The sequence below is a fragment of the Gymnogyps californianus genome, chromosome 17 (genome assembly GCF_018139145.2).
Source record: "Gymnogyps californianus isolate 813 chromosome 17, ASM1813914v2, whole genome shotgun sequence".
NCBI classification, from domain to species: Eukaryota; Metazoa; Chordata; class Aves; order Accipitriformes; family Cathartidae; genus Gymnogyps; species Gymnogyps californianus.
The window spans coordinates 15,356,504-15,378,921 of NC_059487.1; the positions used below are offsets into that span (position 1 = coordinate 15,356,504).

At 46.0% G+C, this 22,418-nt stretch overlaps 1 protein-coding gene across 1 annotated transcript in view; it reads right to left on the minus strand.

Annotated features, from left to right (window-relative positions):
- LOC127023277 (peroxidasin homolog) overlaps positions 1–22,418 on the minus strand; it is a 43,293-nt gene that overhangs the window by 12,127 nt on the left and 8,748 nt on the right. The window contains exons 2-11 of the mRNA XM_050907339.1: positions 20,678–20,749; positions 12,820–12,891; positions 12,496–12,567; positions 9,556–9,627; positions 7,925–7,996; positions 6,171–6,340; positions 3,794–3,911; positions 2,039–2,208; positions 1,278–1,550; positions 1,003–1,119 (exon numbers count right to left, since the gene is read on the minus strand). Of these exons, the coding sequence (XP_050763296.1) occupies positions 1,003–1,119; positions 1,278–1,550; positions 2,039–2,208; positions 3,794–3,911; positions 6,171–6,340; positions 7,925–7,996; positions 9,556–9,627; positions 12,496–12,567; positions 12,820–12,891; positions 20,678–20,749 (1,208 nt within the window). The remainder of the gene's footprint in view (positions 1–1,002; positions 1,120–1,277; positions 1,551–2,038; positions 2,209–3,793; positions 3,912–6,170; positions 6,341–7,924; positions 7,997–9,555; positions 9,628–12,495; positions 12,568–12,819; positions 12,892–20,677; positions 20,750–22,418) is intronic.

Genomic DNA, 22,418 nt, shown 5'->3' on the forward strand with positions numbered 1-22,418 from the left:
AATCTGAATCCTCCCTACACTGTCAAAAGTGGCTTTGAGATGAGTGATGCTCCATCACGTCTCCTCCCTTGTCTTGCTCTTAGCATGCCTTCTGTGAAAGCACTGCAAAGCCTGGTTGATCTTTGGATTTGAGTGACCTAGCAAACCTGGTTACAAAGCAGTTATTAACCTTAGTTCTTGTCACTGTGCTCCTTTCCACATCTCTAAGAGATGTCTTCTGAAATCTGGGCAGTGGAGGAAAACAGGTTAAAGGAGATGGAGAACATGCTGTTGGAGGAGAATTTCAGCTGGTCCTTAACTCCGCGTCAGGGCTATTGCTGTGGAAGCTGAATACAATAGCCATGAATCCTCCACAGCACTAAACCATTAATTATGGCTTGTGAAGCATAAGGAAAAGTTGGATGGCCTCTGGGCCAAGCGTTACTGGCTTCTGTCCCAGAAAGTGTTGGATGGGATCAGTTCAGCGGAGCCAGCGCTAACAATCATCCGAGACTTTAAAAGTTCACCACCACCTGTTGGCCCAAAGTGTTTTTTCCTAACCTAAAAGAAACCTCAGAGGTGTGTTGGCGGTGAACAGTGCTCTCCTGCAATGTGTTCCCCAGGAGAGGCAAATCAATGACAATGACGGAGAGCTGGTACACGGTGATATCCACTGACTTGGAGTGTCCAGACCTTGCCTTTTCAAAGGAGGTAGGAAGCCACCGCAGGAGGAACTTCGAGGCTTTCCATGGGTTTCACGCTGATGAAAACCAGCACACTCCTTCCTTCTGACACAATGACTTAGTGTGTCAAAGACCTAAGAGGCTCCCTCCTCAGTGCTTAACATCATCCTTGGTGATCTACAACATACCTCCTAGTGTGACTAGGTCTGTGCTGATCACCATCTGTCCTGTGTCACCACTGCAAGTCATCGCCCTGGACCATCAGCTCAGCTGTTCTCACCCACATCCCGTGGATGATGGCATGGGAGAGAAAGAAATCATGAGTCCAGTGAGGCAGTACCTGCCCTCGTCCAGGCAATCACGGGTGGAGGGTGACCCTCAGCAGAGCAGGGGAAATCCACGCTTTGTCCTTCAGTTACTGTCTGATCAGTGGGAATGAGGAGAAACCTGGGAGAATCTGGAGGGGAAAGCAATGACTGAGCAGCAGGAAAAACTCAGGCAGCAAGCTCAGGTTAATTCTCAGTTCATGGGAGCAGAACCAGCCACAGGGCTTAAACACAGCCCCCCTGACCGAACACCGTATCCCAGAAATGTCATCAGCCTGGGACTCCTCACCTTGCACTATGATCCTTGCTGTCGCCTGGATGGATCCCTCAGTGTTGCTGGCATTGCAGTTGTACTGCCCCTGGTCCGAGAAGGTGACGTTCTGAATGAAGAGTCCTCCAGAGCTGGTGATAGCGAAACGGGCATCCTGCGGTAAAGGAGAGCCTGTGCCAAGGGTCCAGCTGATGCGAGGGTGGGGGTGCCCAGAGACCCCACACTCCAAGGTGACGCTTTCCCCAATCAGCACTTCAGTGTTCTGCGGCTGGATCACAAAAGTGGGCTTGGCTGGAAGGAAACGAGTGCTTCAGAAACCAGAAGCTCTGCTGCCGGCTCAGTTATGGGCAGAAAGTGCTCGGACTCCTCACGCAACCCAGCTAGCAGTCACCTGGCTCTTCCCTGACCTCCAAATCCTCGCTGTGAGCAATTCCCCCAGCGCTGCTTCTTCCTACCACCTCCTCCCTCCCAGTCACTTAGTGCTGGCGCATCCCCACTCCTGTGTCCCCTTCACCCTTGATACCTCTGTGCTGCAGAATTCATCCCAGCCTCCAAACCCCCTCCCCAGCCCCAAATTACCGTCAATCTCTAAACCCCCAGTTTCCCGCTCCCGTGAAGGAACCCCCTAAAGCTCAGACCACGCTACGCTGTCAGCCACTCTCTTCCCTAGCACACCAAGAACATCTTGGCACATACAAAGCTGGGACTGTCTCTGACTTAGCTCCACTCCCAGCCCCAACCCGAGCTGGGCCTTCAAGGGGTGCACAAGGCTCAATTACATGGGGTGCCAAAATAGCGCAGCACAACTTCTTGTGTCTTGACCTCCCCAGCTATGTTCTTGGCCATGCACTGGTAGACGCCTTTGTCCGACTCCTTGGTATTCTGGATCATCAAGGTACCGTCTTGCAACAGGTTCAGGCGGTTGTCATCTTTCATGTCAATCTCATTACTGAAAAACAGCCATAAACAGGCAAAATCTGAAAGGAGTAAAGACTGGTGGTCTTCCCTCGAGCTGCTGGGGGAGTGGCGGGGCTTTGCCTGCATTGCAGTAAGTTGGTGTTCCTTGGAGCTATTCTGAGACTTCATGAAATTTATAGCAAGAGTTACGATTTATGGCACTGAACTTCAGCTCCAGCTCTGATTTACTCCCTGGGTGAGCTACTTTTTCTCTCACCACTGATTACATATGACATTTACAGCCCATCAGGAGAGCATACTGTTCCCATGCAATATCATCATTTCTATTGTCAGGGCATCTAGACCCAGAAAGCTTGTTCTCATTATTTACTAAGTGCAAATATAATAATGAATTAATATTGTTATTTTGTGCAGCCATTTCTAGTCGAATGCACTCAAAGGCCTCAGGGGGGGCAAAAAGCTCTGAGTAAGTCACTATGGGACCCCAACACAGCTTGGACTCCAACCCAACCCGAGAGCTGTGAAACATCTTCCTTCTTTCTACAATGACCTGCGACTCCTGGATCCCAGCCCGTGGCAGAAGGTCCCACTGCTGCATCCTATTTGTCCCAGCACGAAGGAATCTTGGATGGCTGCAGATGATTGAAAAGGGAGAAGGGACCTCTCTCCCCCTAGGACAAAGGCTGAACCCACTATGCAAACTAATATGCTTGCTGGGCATTTATTTAATTCCCCTGATGTCTCCTCACTCTAGTCATATCTCGTTTGCAGAACATTTATTATCATTACCCCTCTTACAATGCTATCTTTGGGAGCCTGCCAGCATTTCCCTAACAAAACCTTCCTTCCAGGGGGACTTAACTCAACCATAAACTTTTGCTCTGTGCTGAAACTCTGCCTGGTGGGGAGTTAGCCGAAGAAGCATACATTGATCATTTTTATTAATAACCGAGCCCTATTCAGGCTCCCACAGACAAGAAGCTCGTAAAGCAGCAAAGTAACTTCACTTCCACAGTGGGTGACTGCTTGAGCACAGAATATTTTATTGTGTAGCATTTCCCAGAAACACTTTGGCATCTAGCATAGCCGTATATTTTTTCAGCGTTGCTGTATAGAATGATAATCTATACACTGCTTTGCAAGGTCTGTCTTTCAGTGGAGCACAGTGATTTTTCCCTTTGAAAAAAAGCCGTTCTCCCAGCATGCTAGGCCTTTAGTGAGGAAAACCTAGAGACTAGAAGCATTTCAGCAGTTAATAAATGGCAAGCATGGTGGCTTGCAGCAACACGAAATACTAATTTTATTTTTTTTCTGATCAAAAGACAATTGCTTTCAGCCTGCAGAGTATGTTTACGGGAAAGTTATAAGCTCTTGGAAGCCATTACAAATGCAGATGAAATATTTCAAATGTAGATGAAAACACCACTTGGATTACGTGGTCACCAGAGAATGCTACTAAAAGGAAGGTAAATACAACCCATGGAATATCCTTTTTTTTTTTTTTTTTTTTTCTTTTTTTATGTTGCGTGAAACAGCTTTTGTAATTACAGGCAGTCACTGAAGAGCTCAGTGCTTGAAAACCTTCGCTACCCCAGGACTCATTGTGTGCGACTTACTTGTTGTGCAGCCAAATAATCGCAGGCTTTGGGTTGCCTTCTGCCCTGCAGGTGAAATAAACTGTGTTTCCCAAGAGGACGTCGACATCGTGGGGTTCTGAGGTTATGCGAGGCCTCTCTGCAAAAGACCATTTTAACACAACCCAGTCTAGAGCAGCACAAAACCACCTACAGCCCAACCAGAGTGTCGTGGGTAACGGACGCAACACCCATCCTGCAACCCCCGAGCAAGCAGGCACCAGCAGAGCCCCAGGCACAACGGCACCCACTCAGAGCCAGCCCAGGACTCCTCACCAACATCAGCAAAAATGATGTCAGGGAGGGAAAAGCATCATTCACCCAAGCCCCCTAAAAGCCCTGGAGAATCGAAGTGGCTGTTCCTATTGCCAGTGTGCTGGGCAGTGGATCAGCTCCCCGCACAGCCCCAGGCAGCACTGAGAAAAAACAGACCTGGCTGTACACTGGTTCGCTATAGCTGCCCCAAGAGTTGGTCCCTGTCTCCCCCAAAATAAGCGAAGAAGTGGGTGGCATCCTCACTTGGGTTGTTTTTCTGCCCCTGGCAGCCTGCTGCTCTCAGCAACTGCCTGCTCCATCTGAACAGAGGGCCAGCTCTCTGCAAATCACACCATGCCAGCTCTCTGCAAATCACACCATGCCAGCTCTCTGCAAATCACACCACTTCCCCTTCGACAGGATTTCATTCATTACGTCCCTAATTCATCAGCCGATCCCTATTCAGCCAAGGCTTTCACTATGTGCTTCGCTTAAGATGTACTCAAGCACTAAGCAAGTTAAACATTTAAAGGATGTGCTAAAATAGGAAGGAATTTATGTACATGGTCTGGAGCGCTTGATCTTGATTCAGCAGAATACTTACCCGTCTAACAATCTGTATGCTCACCAGTAACCCAGTAAAACCAGCTGGATTATTCATGAGATTAAGTGAGAACTTGCCACCTTCTCCAGTGGAAGGTCAGTGCCCTTAGTCCTTAGACCGCAGGTTAATGGCTGGGCAACTTATCCCCAATGGCAACGCCAGTGCGGGACCAAACCCACCACAGCCCCGTGGTACAAAATGCTGATCCAGGGCAGATTTGCTCCGCGGGCTCACATCTGCTAAAAAGCGGTGGGTTAACTTGATGCCAGCAGGCTTCGTACTGACTCAGATATCAGCTGCCTGCATCATTAGAGCTTTACGCTGAATTATGCATCATTTGTCTTTCCCAGCTGGCACAATACCAGCGTAAAAGCCTAATGCCAGCAAAATCTTCCCACCAGGTGCTCTGGCTCATTTGACAGACATCCCACTGTGCGCCCATGCCTAAACCAGAACAAATTTACATTAATGGCTGTACCGTGGCACCGGGTGTGTGTCGGGGACAGCTCGTTGTGCGGCACATCCACTTGCAGCGGGTCCCACTCCATGTGTCCCCAGCTGCTTTCTCTATTCCTTCTTATTCCTCCCTCCCTTGAGGTTACAGACCTATTTGTGCCAGCTCAACTCTTTGCATGGCTGTGCCCTAAATTAAGCTGTGAAATGGTCAAGATTCTTAAAAAAAAAAATAATAAAAGCATAGGAGAAAAGCTGAATTCAAGGGAGAGCTCTTCAAAATCCAGCTGATCTCACACATCTGGCTCACAGCATGGCCACGCACACAGCTGGACTGGGATATCCAGGAGGGATGCTAATAGCTGGCCCGGGCGAGAGGGAACATCTCAGACTGACTCTGCCAGCAGTGAAGTATCAGGGAACCACAGCCGACGCTTGTGCCATCCTCCGCTGATGGCTGCACTTAAAAGTCAGAGTTCTGTCTTCTTCTGTATGAAATATTTAACTTTGAAATTTTTCAGGACAAAACCTTTCATTTCAAAATGGCATTTTTCAGTGAGCAATTATCTAAATTTAAAGAATAACAGCTTAACAAACGCAATACGCTACCAGTCAAACAAAGCATTCAGCTATGTATCTACTGTGCGTTCACTTAGGTTTTCAGTTGTGTTTCCAGCCATTGCAGCTCTCCCAGCGTTCCCCTTCCATTCAGCCTAATGCAGGACATTTCTTCTGGTTGCTGGTTTAGCCACTGACCGCAGCAGGTCCTTTACTGGCCCTACTCTATCTAAAAACCAAGACGAAACCTGCCAGCCAAAACAGAGCTGCCTTCAACCCCGACGCGACCGTCAGCTTCCTCTGCGTTATCCTGATAACTAACTTGTGTGACCGCACTGGGACTTTCCCATTTCAGCAGTAAAAGGAGGGAGAAAGCAGGATGCCAGGACAGGGAAGAGGGAGGGAAAGAGGTGAAGGAAGCAATTCCCAGACCAAAGCCCAAGTCCACCGGCTGAGGGTGGCCGGTGGAGGGAGTTTGACCTCACTCACCGCAATTAAACTCCTGGGCGGTCAAGGTGACGATGGAGCGCCCGTGCAGCTCCCGAGGAGCCTCGCAGGTGGCGGCTGTCTGGATACTGCCCTGCTCAGCGTATTTCTTCAGCAGCTCAGCCAGCCACATCAAGTCGCAGTCGCAAAGCAAGGCGTTGGAGTCCAGCCGCCTGCAAGACCGAGGAAAAGGCAGTTCATTTCCCAGCCTCTGACTGCTGCCTCCTCCTCCAGGACACAGGAGGGGAACAGTCCTCCGGAGTGAAGGATCTCTTGGCTGTCTTTCCCTGCATTTGATTATATCCCAAATGAAAATTTGAGGTATTTCATTCCCACAACGTTTAAATAGGATGCTTAACCAAGTCAGAAGGATTTCGTTGAAAAACTAACATTACCCATCAGCCGTTCCAGTTTCAAATGAAAATTATTCTGTTAAACAGGATTATGCATTTTTAGCTTAAATTGAGGCAAAGAGAGACACTGAAATATTGGGTTTTCCCCCAGGATGGAGATTTCAGCCTTTACTGAATTCTATAAGAACAGCAGATAACACTGCCTCTGTTAGAGCTTTCCATTCTCTTTTACTCCTAGCTCCAAAAATCTCCCCCTTGATTTTAGCGTGCATCGGATCAAGCTCGCTCTCTGACCAGCTGCTAGAGGTTGTAGCATTTCTGCACAACTACAAGAACTTTTATTACCGCAACGTACGCCTGAACCATGCCGAATGGAGCACCGGTGACCTCCCAGCGCACTCATGCTTTTCCCTCCACTGAATTCATTCCTACGTGCAGTGCTATGTGTAAGGACAAATAAAGACTATAGGGGAATTAGTTTATGCCTCCTTCCCCACTGACAGTTTTACAGTAGATGGGTCTGGGCCATCGAAAAAAAAACATGGAAGAAAGGTCTAATGTTTTCAGGGACCAACATGTGAGAACGTGAGATTTCACACAAAGCCATGATAGAGCATTTTACAGACACCCCACCTTTTTCGCTAGACACGTACAGACAACATTTCACAAGTTATTCCCTGTTAAAGAAAAGCGAAGCATTTTACCTGCTTGCAGAAATCACAGAGGGCTGCAGTGAGAGACACATTATTTTCCTGTAGTTTAAAATTGTGGCAGAACACCAAAATTCTTTAGTTTGGGGTGGGTTTTTTTTTTCCCAAAACGCATCATAGAACTTATTTCCAGAGATCACAAAAGACAAACAAAGCAAAGCTCTGGGGGGTTTAAGCAAGCAAGAAGTAAGCTTAAGAGACAGCCAGGTTACGTGGAAGTAACACACCAGGGCATTCCTGCATGGGAGGAGAGTCGTGCACCTTGGCACCCCTCTGAGTATTTTCAATCTCTAGAAAAAAAGCCTTTGCTTTTATGACTATGATTTTTCCTTCCATGTTAGATACTGATCTGAAGACAGGATCGAGGTCATATCTGTGACCTGGACTTTCTACATTTTTGAAGGAAGTTTCATGGTTTCAAACCGTTGTGAGGACTTTCCAGGAATGTTCATTCCTGTGGCGTTATTGAGCTGTAAACAGATTATAGTTAGATTATAATTAGACACCAGCATGAAGAAACGACTAACTGGTTAAATCAGCTCTCATGTCCAATCAAAACTGTTTTATAGACTTAGTGGTGGCCTTAGAAGTGCAACAACTAAAAGCTTTGCCAACCAGGCACATTTTTCCCCAGGTCCTGGCCATCTGATCAAAGATAAACAATTGCTCTTTGCAGGCAATGTTTTTTACTTACAGCCGTTTGAGGGATTCCAGTTGAGAGAATGTCCCTGGATGAATCCTGGAAATCTTGTTGTTGTGCAAGAATCTGCAGTGGGAGAACCCATGCCAAAACATTATTCACTATTTGCACTACACGGGTGATAACATCCCAGGTCAAAACTCAGTTTAAATACAAAGGCTGCTCATCAAAATGGAGCTTAGTTTTTAAATTTACTGTGTTTGTTTCCATGAGCTATAAGGATTTCATTCATCTGCGAGTGCCATGCAATACACCAAAGCGGAGAGCGGGTGTGGACTGGAAATGGTGACTCAAGATGTGATGTCACAGGTTTCAACTGGAACCTTAATCTGCTTCATGCTCTGCAAAGGGAGGAGAAAGGGCACAAAATCCCCACAGACCGGACCCACCCTAGGTTTTCTGTGCCTGGGTCAGCTCCAGTTTAGAAGGGACCTTTTCTTTCCCCCCCCTGCAGAAGATACGGCAATTTTACAAGGGCAGCCATTGAAGTAAGGCTCCAGCAGAAGACGCTAGACAACTCATGCCCTAGACTCAATGTAGTTATTAACCCAAATCCATGAGTAAATCTAATTCAGACAACAACAGCCTAAGCCAGGCCTACCTCTGAACAAAGCCAAGGCAAATTCTCACTTCCAGAGTCTTAGCACACAGATGAGACTCCCCAGTTCTTAGAAAAAAAACCCTGATTGCACTAAAATGCATCAGTGGGGACCAAGATGGGATAATTAACTCTCCATTCCCATAATGAGGGGGGAAATTTAGTTATGTTGGTTACATCTAAAACTCATAAGAGACCACTGATAAAAGACAGGAAGCAATTTACTAGTAGACGGTGGAACAGGAAAGAAATACAAAAGCAGTACAGCTTGTGTGCAAACGTCTGCATACACACATGTACATGCAAGTTCAGCCTAGTTGCCCAGCTTGGATGCTGACAAACCTTCCTCTAAAATTTAAATCCAGAATTTTTGTTGGATCAAATACAGTGACTGAGATCAGCCATGGTGTACTGATCCAGGTCTGAATTTTCCTAAGGGTGTTTGGATCCCATGGTTTTATTTTCCTAGCATGTATGGATATAAAGCACATTTCCATGCAGCACAGAAGGGTCTGCTGGTTTCACCGCGGAGTAGGAACCACCATGTGAACTTTTGTCCTAGTGGCTACATTACTACTAGAAGCAATCCCGGGGAGCAGGAGACACAGGACTTCATTTCCTAACTGCTTTCAAGAGGGATGCATGTTTTTCTTGTTAGACTTTCTTCTGACTTTATTCCCTTTCCACCCCCCTTTTTTTGTACACACTGCCCAACAGTGACTAATGTTGACCTTATGGTCAGAGTAAAATTTCAGTTGGCTTGGCCAAGGGTAGGGCTTTCTGCAGATTTAGCCCTACTTAGGTGGAAACGTGAACATTACACAACATGGGAAATTCCCTTCATATTCTCAGTAACTCTTCTATTTGGCAAGTACGTAAAATCTCCTTCTTCAAGGAAGCTGCTTCTTGCATTTCCCTCCATTTTGAAGATCACACTTCATGCTACCGAAACTGTTACACAAAAAGAAGGGTTTTTTCCCCTTCTCCTTGCCCTCTTACTCACACGAAAGGTCCCATCTTTACTTACAGCCTTTCAAGTTTAGGCAGGTCACTAAAAGTCTCCGGCTCCAGACTTTCCAGGTTGTTGAAATGCAGGTAGCTGTCACACAGAAAATCACAAAGGGCAGGCTTACAGACTGCAATTTAAAAGACAGAAGATCTTTCCAGATCGATCCACCAATGCCCCCCCCAGTTGGTCACCACGCATCTCAGGGCAGTTGTGGAGAAGCCAGCATCCACTTTAGTGTCTCCACTTTCCACGTGCAAACATAGTAGCCAACACTGGCTTTTCCCTATCCTGTCAATTATTTAACCTCTCTCTTAATAAACTAACACACACACAGAAAGGAGGACAGATTTGCTCTTCCCTGAAGCCTAAGACCACCACCATCACTGTGAATCGCCTGTTAAGGGTCAGGATGAAACTGCTGCCCATGGAGAACCAGCAGCAGCTGCTCCCATCTGAGCACCGTACGGGAATTTTCCCTGCCCTTCCCCTGGTGCCTCGGCATTCCCCAACACATCCTTGGATCGTTGGGGAGGAAGAAATAGCCATACTACAACGTACTTGTTCCCAGCCTAGGGATTGCAACGTTCCTCAGTGGGATCATGAGTTTGCTGAGAATTAATTTGTAGAAGGCCCTGAACAACCTGACAAAACTTTGAAATTGGTCCTGCTTGTTGCTGAAGGTGGGACTGGAGACATCCAAAGTCTCTTCCAGCCTGCATTTGCCTGTGATTCTAACAGGGGCTCCCAGCTCGTGCATCCACCCAGCAAGAGCAGAAGCATCTCAAAACGGCTGCCATAGGGCTATTCTGTTTCTGCGAAGAGAAGGCACAGTCTCCAAAGACAGAGATGGTGCAGTCAGCTGGAACACTTGGATCTAAATGGCACATTAACGTGAATAGCCCAGTTCTTGCTAATACAGGTTAATGTTTTTAGTTCCACTAAAATCTCAAGCGTGACCTGCTATTCCAGAGGCCTGGGAGACCTTCTGCACTGCCCCAGTGCAGAAACCTGGGGTCTACAGAGCAACACACCACGATACCTGAGACTCCCTGTTCCCATTAGCTGCGACATTCACTGGCATAACTGACATGTGCCTGACCTTTAGATGCGTTTCGGTACGCTTTCAAAGTTGCCTAAACTCTTCCCCCTTCTTTTTACACAGGCATAAATTTCACAGCGGACACTGATTAATCGCAGATCTACAAATACTCATTCTGCTATTGTAGCTGACTGCATTGAGAAATAATTGCCTAAGCCGCCACATGGCTGTTTGATTTGTAATGGAAGGATTCATGATAAATGGTCCGCTATCAGAGCGCAAACTGAGAGACGGTGACTCAGATTCTGCGGTGGAGGGCAACAGTGGGGAGAGACATACGTGCTTTAATACATCTCAGATGTCTGCTGTCATTGCTTTGGACCTTGAGGAAAGCATCTGATACTGTCCATCAATCGGGTTATACTTTTTCTTGAAAAGCTGGTTTGTGGGATACAGGAAAACGGGGTAGGATTTGAGCAAAGCTAATTCTTTTGGAATCACGCCTGCCTGAGATTGAAAACAGATGGGACTTTCAGCGGGTTGTTTGTTGGTTTTGCGGTTTTGTTGGTTTTTTTCTTTTTTTTCTTTTATTCGTGACATCAAGTCTGGAACGCTCATTGTTAAAATATCACTGTGGCCAGCATCATCTCCTCTCTAAGCACAGCTGAGCCGGTATCTGCTTCCTATGTTTTCTCCCAGGCATCCTTGCTGAGCTGGCTGATGAAAAACCATCTTGTACACATGGTCGGCAGCACACCTATTATTAAGCTTGCCTGAAAGTTCCCGTTATACTCTGCCCACTTCTGCTGTCAGCCTGGAGACCAAGCTGGATCCTATCCCTTTTACAGCAAAATCCTTAGTTACATTCCAGCCCTATAAACGCTGCCATGGCGGACAATCCATGAATTAGAACGGTTTCACCTTTGGTCCCTGTTCTCCAATGATGCAAATAATTCCTATACTTCAAATATCCACGCTCCCACTCTCTCCACATGCATACATGTATTTACACACATGCACATAATATATCGTGACCCCTGGCACAAAAAATCCAATCCCAGTTTAGCAAGACACTTTAGAAGAGTCAGACCTCAGTCTTCCCACCTCACCTTGAGCATGGAGCACTAAGAGTCAAAACCCAAAACTTCTTTGACTGAATAAACAGCACAGATTTGCCATTCACAGAAAGGGAGCAAATACGGACTGCTAGAGCATCACTGCGATGGGCTCCAGCTGCCAGGAAAACATGGGAGGCTCCGTTCATCCCAGAGTGCCACGCAGCTTGGAGGGAAGGTCATTACTTTGTTTGTTTGGATCCATCATCTTCCCCCCGTTGCAACTTCCAGATGCTTTACAGCATGCGAGCACCACCATCCTGGTAGGTCCCACGAATACCCCGCTGCCCCAGCTCTCAGCTTGCACTTCATCCATCCGTTTTCAGCAAAGGTTTGGATAAGAGAGAAACTCGCCCAGCACCCTCAATTCAAGCAGAGGGCCAGAGCCTACTCGCTGCTCCAGGAGTCCCAGCAGACATAAACACAGCAGGCCAGCTGCCTTCTGCTTCAAGCCATCCTAGAGACCCCTATCTCCTCCCATCGTAAGGTCCCTGGCCATAAAGGGAATCAGAAGCACAGCTGGGCTTTTCCTATGCTCCAGAGGTTTAGGGTCAGGAAAAAACACATGGGACATCAGTAGGAAGAGACCTCAGCATTAACTAACCAAAATCAGCACTGGGGCCAGCTGTAAGCCAGTGTAGTCTTGCAAAGCTGGATGATAAAACAGTAGAAGTCTCATCCTACTCCTTGCTAAGCGTCTGGTACTCTCCACTACTGGAAACACAGCACTTGGGTTAGAGGAGCCAATAAATCAGCTCTTACGCACGTCACATTCAGCAACAAACAAGGCTCGTTTGTACTTACAGCTGTTCCAGAGAACGGAGCCCGTTGAAGGCATGTTGCTGGATGCTCTGAATTTCATTTTTATAAAGGTAGCTTTCAAAAGGAGAGAAAGAAAAAAGCATTAGGCTAACTGATCAGCAGTTGTGTTTTAAAAAGACATAGGAAACAGCTATGAACCTCAACCCAAAGCAGAGCTTGCTGATTGAATTCAAGGGCGATGTTTTACAGCTGTGACATTAACATCCAGAAATTCTGAGCACAGAAAATACATCCTTGACTGGCAAACATTAGAAGTGGGTTGTTAAATTTCAAAGAGGTTAAGAAATCACTGAGCTACCAACTCACAGGTATTTCAGGTTCTCCAGATCTTCGAAGGATCTTCTCACAATTTGTTTTATCTGATTATTGTTCAGCAGCCTGTTCAAATCAAGAAATAAAAACACAACCAGTGAATTCAGCACGTGTGAGACTTGTGGCATTTCTGTTCCTGGATGCCCACCGAAAAATCCTGAGCCCATGTTTCACAGAGTTTAAGATTTAACAGGGTTAGCAGATCAAAGTTTGGATACTCACACCAGCTAAGTCAATGAGAAGGTTTCTCACCCAGAGGTGCCAAGTGCTTCCAATACGTACAATGTTCAAAGACTTTTCTTTACCACTTACCACAGTGGCTTTCACCCCAAGGTTACAATTTTGGCCAGGAAAGGGATGAGGGGAAGGGAAACAGGCAGAAGGAAGTGGAGGGGAGGGAGAAATTAAATCGTTGCTGCCACTCTTGTACAGCCGCAACCGTTTTTGAAGGTGCATGGTTGTGTTCAGCAACATGTGAGCAGGGGCGTGCAGAGCCAGTTTTTAAGAGTACAAAAGCAGATTAAAATACCAGTTCACCGTGGAGTTATAGGAGTTATCAAATGGTAACGCTTTGCTCTAATCACTTTGTATACAAATATCTGCATATGAAAAATAAATAAATACAGATCTGACTCCTGAGGCTATTCAGAGACAGCCTCTTTCGATCTAGAGAGCCTCCTGCCAGATTTTAACACAAAACCTATGGACAACATCGCATTGGCAAGCAATCTCTGACTTGTATGTGCAGTTGCCATGACTGTGCATGCAAATGACGGCCGGTGCCAATGACCAGAAACACAGCTCAACCTTGTAATAACCACGCTGTGTGCAACAGCGGTAACCACGCAGCTGAACGCTACAAAAACCTCTTCTGCAACCACTCCCAAGCCCAACACCGAGAAAACGAAATAAATCACTTATAAATAGCTCTTTAATACCTGACATTTAACTATTCATCGTGGCTGCCCAACCGCACTCCTGTGGGTCTTTCGCTGTGGTATCCCACCGATGCTCAGATCGACAAACCTTGCTGCGGCTGCAATGCTGGTGGAGCTTACAGCTGAATATCTCAGAGCAAGGATTTCACGGGCTACACTTATTTTTAAATGGAGATGTGGATGGAGAGGAGAGCTGTGACCGTATACTGCAAAGATTTGTTTTTCTAGTGTTGTAGGAAAAACTGCTATTCCCTCTGCAAGCAGCCAGACCTGACAATGTGTCAAACTCGACACTTGCATTGGATGTGAATTTTCTATTTTACAAGCTCCTCTTTGTGATAGCTATGCTCCTCAGAAATGATCTGCCACCAGACAGCAGGTGAGAAGACAGTTCAGCACTTTCCCAGCAGTAAAGCCCAATCTTCTGCGCCCCTTTGCTGGAGAAAATAGGGTAAGCAGTGCATCAGCCAGCCTCTGGCACTACAAGCAAACGTCTCTTCCTGGGAAGAACAGTTTGTGTAGGTAAAGGATGGAGAGAAAAGATGAAAAGGCAGGGAGAAATGGAAGAAAACGTGTGGGAAAAGAAGAGGAAGATAAAATCAAACGCCTCAGGGATGCAAAGATAAAAGGTGCCAGAAACACACACATGTTATGGCAGCTTCACAAGTTACCGCCAGGCACCTGAGTCACACCAGCTTTCCACCAGCTTGTTCTCAGGTGGAGTATTACATGAAGGGTCCAAAAAGCAGGCAAGAAACTCGAGTGCAAAGAAACCTTTGGAAGTCAGAGCAATAAAGGTTTGAGAAAAATCTCAGTATCCTTGATCTGACCATCCTCTCTTGATTAGCTACCCTGCTACCACGGATGTGGGTGCCACTACCAAACTGCACGTTGCCAGGGTTGTACGCAAGCAGCCCGAAGAGGTTAAGGCAGAAACTTGCTGGAAAGTTTCTGCACAGCTGGAAGCAATGGCTCAATACACACGGCTGAGGTTAAACAACCCGATTTCACTCATAAGGATGCAAAAATGATGTCAGGTCCTTGGAACACACGATCCTGCTTTGACAGCCAGATACGCTGAGTGGAAATACAGCCCCTGAACACCAACCCAAAGGTTTATTTGATGATTGAACACCCAAGGACTGGAAATAACTGCTTGAGAGCAGCGCAGGAGAGGGCTTTTGTCTATTTACCCGCAGGACAAAGACAACACAGGCACCAACCGTGCACGCTTCCTTCCCTGCCCTCTATCAGCACGCTTTCATCTTCAGCCAGAGGAGAACGAAGGCAGCTTGTTCTCTGTTATCTGATCCTTGGCCCCACTTCTGAGGACGCTAGATGGGCTGATAGACAGGTGCCAGCTCCGACGTCATTCCCACGGACGTGAGCACCTACCCCCGGCCACGCAACTGGCATCGGCCGCTTGTTTCACGGGGGGCATGAGACAACGACCAGGCGAGCAGGTCCTGGAGGCAGGGTCACGCCAACAGCCTGAGCAGCCCCCCACGCCACCATCGCTGGGACTCCTTCACTGACCCTTTATCTTTAACGCAATGAGTTCGGACCAGGACTGAAGTCCAGGGGGGATTTCAAATTGCAATATGTTGCCTGACTGCATTTTGGTGCTATTTAAAAGCATTAACCTAGTCCGTTTTGTTGTCTTGGCCATTTAGGACAGTTCAAGGGGGTGTAATCAGCGATCCAAGCCAAGTAAGACAAATACTGGAAGTTCAGATGGCATGCAGCACACAGGCCTCTTATCTCATCGTCTGATACTTAAAAATTTGTTCATCGCCCGATTAAAGGTTAAAAAGCGTACGGAAGAAGCCATCTCTGTTTCCTGTCTTAGGATTCCCCATTGTAATAGAAGGATATGTCCTGGAAAAAACTCAAAAGTGAGATAATTTATGAAGTCCATCGTAGTCTACATATTCCAAAATGCTGCTTTCAGAGAAATCCATAGACAAGACAGCACATCTGGCTCCTAGAAAGACTTTAGATGGCTTGTGCACAGCTGTCTGCTCCTCGACTTCTGTGCAATTCACCCAGGCAGAGAAAAAAAATGTGCAAAATCCTGGCATGACCTGGATATTGATCCCAGCTACAATCAATACCAAAACCGCCCAAATTCCTGCTAACGTTAAAGAGGATTGAAAGCTAAGATCTACTGCTAACCAGATCTGCTGGGAATAAACGCTCTGGCAGACAGAAGCTGGAAAGATCATTATCGATGCATGTCTTAAGTATACCCTGTAGCAAAACAAGCTAAATTAAAAGTATGAGAAGTACGTTTCCTGGAGCTTATCAAAAGATAGCAAAATGATGTGGCATTCCCCTTCGTGCCAGCTGGTGAATTGGGCTCCAAATGAGTAGGTGGACTCAATCATACAGGTTTTATTCCTGAAAAATTCTTCTGGGAGGTTTGAGATATACAAGCACCATGAGATCTGGCCCAGATTCACTCAGAGAACATTTTACATTCAGTTTCCTTTAGGTTTTATGTCCTGACCGCCCCTCCCTTCTCCTTCCCCACCCTCTCTCTGGGTTGCCAAGCACAGGCTTAAGTTGCACTAAATGAGTCGTTTTCTGTTTTGAAGAATGTATTAAATGATGTGACAGTACAGAATTCAGACTCAAACCGTGTACTCTTTCCTCTCTTCGTTTGACAAACCACATGCTACAGTCGTTGTGACATAACAGCTATTTTTTTCCTCCTACCATTAATAGAAATCATCACATAGTGTCTTTAAAGGGGGAGAAAAAGTGAGTTTAATGTTCAGCCATGCATTCTCCCTTGTTGACAGAATGATCTGGAATAGCCATTTCCCATATTTGAGGGAAAAACTTTTATCCTGAGATCCAAGCAGGCTCCGACATCCCCTCCTTGCTGGCAGGAACACATTCTCTCAAGAGCTACTAGAGGGTTCAAGACAGAGCCTCCATGTTACTCCTGTCATTCACCCTGAAACCCTTTACAAGCAGCATCTAAAAGAGAGCTGCAGAGCTCACCAGAAGCGCCTTTTGCTCTCACCTAAGCAGAAAGAGAAATATGATGTGAGCAACCACATTGACAGGGCAAAGGTACAAGCAGAAGCACATACCACGATGTGGTCTCCACAGAGTCTCTATTCTCTAGGGTGCCCATGCCACAGGCAGACAAAATACATACTGGGGAAGTTAAGAAACAGCGTTTTGGTCCCAGGGCTGGACATTTCTATAGACGATGCTGGAGAGACTCAAGTAGCAGCAACCATTTGGTTGTGATGGCCTTGGTTTGAAAATACAGCAATCGACCAGTTGGGTCAACATGGCAGGGTGCTGAGCTCCTGTGGGAACACGTAAGGGGACAGTCATGCAGGGGTGTCGTCATCCATCCCCACCCAAAGATGACTTAAAGGAGCAAAGGCTGGAAAGCAATGAGACGCTATGCCTCACCACGGGCTCGCAATGTGTTTGTTCTCTTCCACAGTCCACCGCCTGCTGTGAGCTAACGTTGGGTTAAGCGATGCGGCTGGCGTGGCAAACTCAAGCAAAACGGCTGTTGAGGAGCTGTGGGTATTTTGTGGATGGCATACAAGAGTTTTTTCTCTCCCTGCTACCCTATTGTTTTTTTTACCAAGGGGACATTATTAAGAGTTTAGAAATACATGAAGGAGATCCTGACACCAACATCTGCACGGGAACTGAGAAGAGGCAATAGGAAGGGACGAGGAAACCTTACAACTCTAAGACCTTCAGCCCAAGAGGACTTCTCCAACGCACACAACATTGCAGACAGACGATGGGCCAAGCTCCCAGTGGTGCGGCATTTAGGATAATTGCTTATTACCTGTGGTGCTGTACCAGGAATCCCCAGCCAGAAACATAATGACTGTATCTCTTCCACAGACAAACAGGGCTCCTGTTTTTAATTTTAAAGCAGTGATCTGTAATTCATCAAATCTCTGCACTACAGAGACAAAAGAAGAGAACAGAGCCAGGGGAAGGTTTGAACTGTTGAAAAGCCCCACTGGACATTCACGGCAGACTCCCCTTCTGTCAGTCTCTCAGTCCACCTCCCCGCATCCAACGGAGGCTACAAAGGTTTCCTTATCAGGGTGGTTTATAAACTGTCAAACTTGGATATAGTACAGCCATCCTGCCCAAAAGGAGATGCAGAACAGAAGCTTCACCAGGATCTGCTGCCCTTCCTCTGCCAGGCCAAAGTATTGTAGGAAAAGGCTCTTTTAAAAGCATTTATTTCCTTAAGGAACATTTATTTAAGTCCCATGGCAGAAAGTTGCAAGCTCAGAGCTCTGCATATGGAACCTGAGCTACTCTGTCCTCCAAACCTCTCGCTTCAAATATTCTGGCCAAACTTTCCCAGCAAGTCTCTCAGGGATTTTAAAGGATTTGTTCTCTTTATCACTTGAAGACCTATATGAGACCTCAGGCAAAAGTTTACCATCTAAGAAACATCAGCAAATTCTTCAGCTCTTGTCAGTTTTGATGTGGGAATTGGACAAACCAAAGCTCCTGGAGAGAAATTTGCTTTAGGAGTGCGAAGTCTGACGTTCTCTCATTCAGTTATCAAGCTCCTCATCCACGGGAGTTAACTACGAGTGTGAAAATGACTGATTTTTCCAGTTTGCTGGCCAGACCAGGAAATACAACTAAGCACACAAAGTACTATTTAAATGGAAAGGTTTCATTTGCAAAACCAGTTGATTTTCAGAATTCAAATATAAAAATGCAGTATTTTGTTAGAGCACTGTTTCACCTAGTCCAGTACTCCAGCTATGACGATGGCCGTAGGACAGTATTTAGGGAAAGCAGGAGAGCCAGCCCACCATCTGTGCAAAACACAGTCCTCTTAATGCCCCGGCATCCATAGTCATGAGATTAGGGATGTTAGGGGGTACATTCATGCCTATTCCCTTTAGTGTCTGTTCATGGACGTGCTGTCCTTGAGGTCCCTGTCTAGGAGGGTGTGGAGACAGCAAAAAGAATGGGACAAATTCATGGAGCATAAACAGGTATTATAGAGAGACAGGTCTTTCAATCTCAGCCAGGCTGTGTATCTATATCTAGCTTTAAGCAGAGTGGTAGGAGTCAGAAAGACGGAAGCAGAAGTCTTGCAGATGTCAGGGACCTGCCTAGACCGAGACACTGGCAGGGCAGCAACTGGGATCTCTTACAAAGCTCCGCAGGTTGGGTGGAGCGTCTCTCCAAGTGAAGGCCTGCCAGCATCCTTAGTTTCCCCAGGGTTCGGCTGGAACTAGCCTGGCGGTCCTGCCGAGCTGCCTGCCAAACATCTGTCCGCATCACACAGAGATGACATAATTTGGAACGGTTTGTTTTCTCGACTCAGGAGAGCTTCAGGGGTGGGAGAGCAGGTCTGGAGGCCAAGATGCCTCAGCAGAGCTTTGTGATAAGGTAAAACCCTACCGACTCAGACTCTATTTTCTCTCTAAATATTTTAGTCACATTTATCACCCTATCTGACCCTATCTCAAATGACAGAAATCCATCCAAAGTATCCTTTCTCGCTATTATTTCTGGTAATTAGATACCACACGGTGCTGTCTGGAAGACTAACGTGGGCTGTTCTTGTGCTCTGGACGAACAGCATCATTGGCAATAAAGTTTTCTACCAGACTACTAGTTGACCAGCTGTCCTATGAGCAGGGGCCTGGGCCACGACCCGGGTACTTTGAAGCATCCTGCAGTCACGGTTTGGCCAATCAGTCCCCCCCACACAGTGGAACAATCTTTACCAAATGTTGATTTTTTTTAAAAGATTGAACAGGTCTCTATGATAAAGTCCTGCTGTATTCCCACTCTTCCTACAACTTCTTACAACTGACTGAACGCCTTATCGCCCAGGTCTTCCTTCTTCCAGCATTGCCATCTTACAGGATCAGGGACTTCAGATCTCTCAAGGTCAGGCAGAAAAAACCCAATCTGGACTTTCTCTTGCCATTTGGGACCGTGAATGTACGAACCCAGGAAACCTGAGCATGTCTGTTGTGCAGTGCAGGTTCCCAAGCTCGCCAGTTTACCTCACAGAGAGATTCAAGCTTGGACCTGGAAATCTTATAGCTGCTAGCACCGTGTTACAGCTCGAACAATCAGATCTGAGTCGCAACAGGCCAATTACATCCAGCACAGTGCTGTGCTGACACAGCTTCTGTTCCTGATTTGGGAGCTGGTTTGTTTTCAACTTCTTGGCTACACGGTGCAGATGTACTCATATCTATCTTCAAACCCTCAGCCTTACAGCTGCAAGAAGCAGCAAGGGCTCCCACTATTTCCTCTGAGCAGAGTGAGAAACTTGTTAGTAGAGTAGTATATCACACCGACGTGAGCGTGCCTGCTCTGGCTGGGATGCAAGACTAAAGCAACTGCCTTCTGCTCCCATTCCTATCTGCGATAGGGTAGGTGTAGGCATTTATTCTAGGGCAAGGCATAGGGACAAGATGGCATTTGGAAGGATGCACTCTCACCTCAGTCAAAATCACGTAGAGCAACTAATGTGGTTCATGCATTTGAGCAGGCCATGGAAAGGAAGAAGCTTTTAATGCATCCCTCCACTATCTTGATCCCAGGCCAGAAGTGTTTTTACGGACTACTCTAAGGCCATACCTGCTCAAACATCCTCAGTCAGTAACAGTATGCATCAGGATTTTAATTTTTTTTTAAAAAAGACAGGTTAATTGTGAAAAACGGAAGTTATTAAACGTCACATTCAACTAAAACAGGTAAGAAACATGATCCAGGGTAGAACAGAGAGCATTTTAAAGCTTTAGCTGGATATGCACAACTTGGCTGAAATAACTAAAAGACCAAGGCCATCTTTAAGCCATTACAGGGGATAGTACTAACACGAGTAATAAATGGATATCCTCACTGCAGGATCACTGAGTGGAACTTACAGCGTGTTGAGGTTCTTCAGTCTCCTGAAGGCTTCAGGTTGTATCTCCTTGATGTGGTTGAAACGTAAATCTCTGAAAGCAGAAAATACAATCAGTGCACTCGTGATACAAACAAGCCATTAGCAATCAGCATCACCCACAGGAGGAAGGGAGAAGGGCTCCTGGGAGAGTCTGTCGTACCAGGCCTACACGAACTGGAGAAATGGAGACAAAGACCAGGGAGGAGAGTGGAGAAGGAGTGGGGATGATGGCTGGGGTCTACTATTGTCTGCAAAGTCAGCCAACAGCCAGGACAAGCCTACGTTCACAAAATTCATTTTAATTTCATAGAAAACTAAAGACTGAAAAGACTCAAGTGATCATTTCCATGCACACCGGACAAGGTCTGCTGCTCAACACCCCAAGTTCACGTGCAACTACACTTGCATCTCATACTGATTTGTAGAGGAATGCATATTATCACGTGGACCCATTTTTTAGCTCCCTAGCAAAATTATCTTTGCCCTAAAATGGTTAAATCTGATCAAATAACCTCATCTAATAAGCATTTCACATTCTGCTCTGCAATGCTCCAAGACTCAGAACAGCTTATCGCTGCCTGCATTTCAAATTTGTGCCAACTTCAATTAGAATTAGTGGAGTCCAGGGGATTCTGGCAAATTTCAAGGGCTGTCCATGTAACTACATCGACTTGAAGCCCTAAACCATGGGTTTTTGATTGCTAATGAGATAATAAAATAAGAGCTAAGTGGTTTAACCTGGTTAACCAAGTAGAAACACTTCTATAGGGAACATGCATTGATTTGGCACCTTCCATGGCCCAGCGTATAACAACAAATCGCAAAAGGCTGACAAATGGGGTTTGCTGCTAGTTTCTATCCAAAGCACAACAATGAAGTTGCTTTTTTTTCTCCTACGCTGCCTGATCTATCCCATTTAGAGAACAAGCACCTATTTCTTGGTTTAAGGCAGCCTTTTAAGGGCATTTGCTTTAAGAGGAAAAAAAAATGAACATGCTGAATTGCCCGTCATTCTGGTGGTAAGTTACAGAGCATTTGGAGGCAGAGTTTAAAACAAGAACTCTACAAATAGCTACAAGTTCAACAATTATTTTTAGAACAGGCATCAACAAGAATTGTGGCCTTTATAAAATTAAGATTAGAAAGAGGTGCATTCATTGCAGGTGGCTGTAAACTCGGACGGACAGTGAGTATCCAAGGGGGCTGAAACATCTTTGAGCAAGAACTCGAGAAGAGGATACACAGTAAGTAAAGCTGATTTTATTTTAAGATGTAATGTTTCTTTAGCTCAACAGTTGGCAAAACTAGTTATTGTATGTTAAAAAATTCCCACTAAATTTTCTTACTTTTTAGGCAGAAAATGCACGGCATTTTTACTTAAGTTACACTGAAATATTAAATCTCTGCTCTGTTACCACTGAATGCAACAGAACACACGCCAGTGGAAGCTGTCTTTTCTGTTGTGTTGTTTCCTTTCTGTAACTTTTCAACCTTGAATAAAGGGATGAGAAGACTGATGTAGGGAGAAGTCTCTCCCCTTTCTTAGTGGTAAGTATTGCACAGAGAAGAGTTAGAGGGCAGGAAGGAACACAGCTTCAATATTTCAAAAAAAAGTGTTGGAACTGTAATTTACAAGCCCCATTTGTCCACTGCAAACTGCAGTCCCGAAGGATCACCCTTTGGAATTGCAGTTTTTAACAGTAACTTTACCTTTGACATTT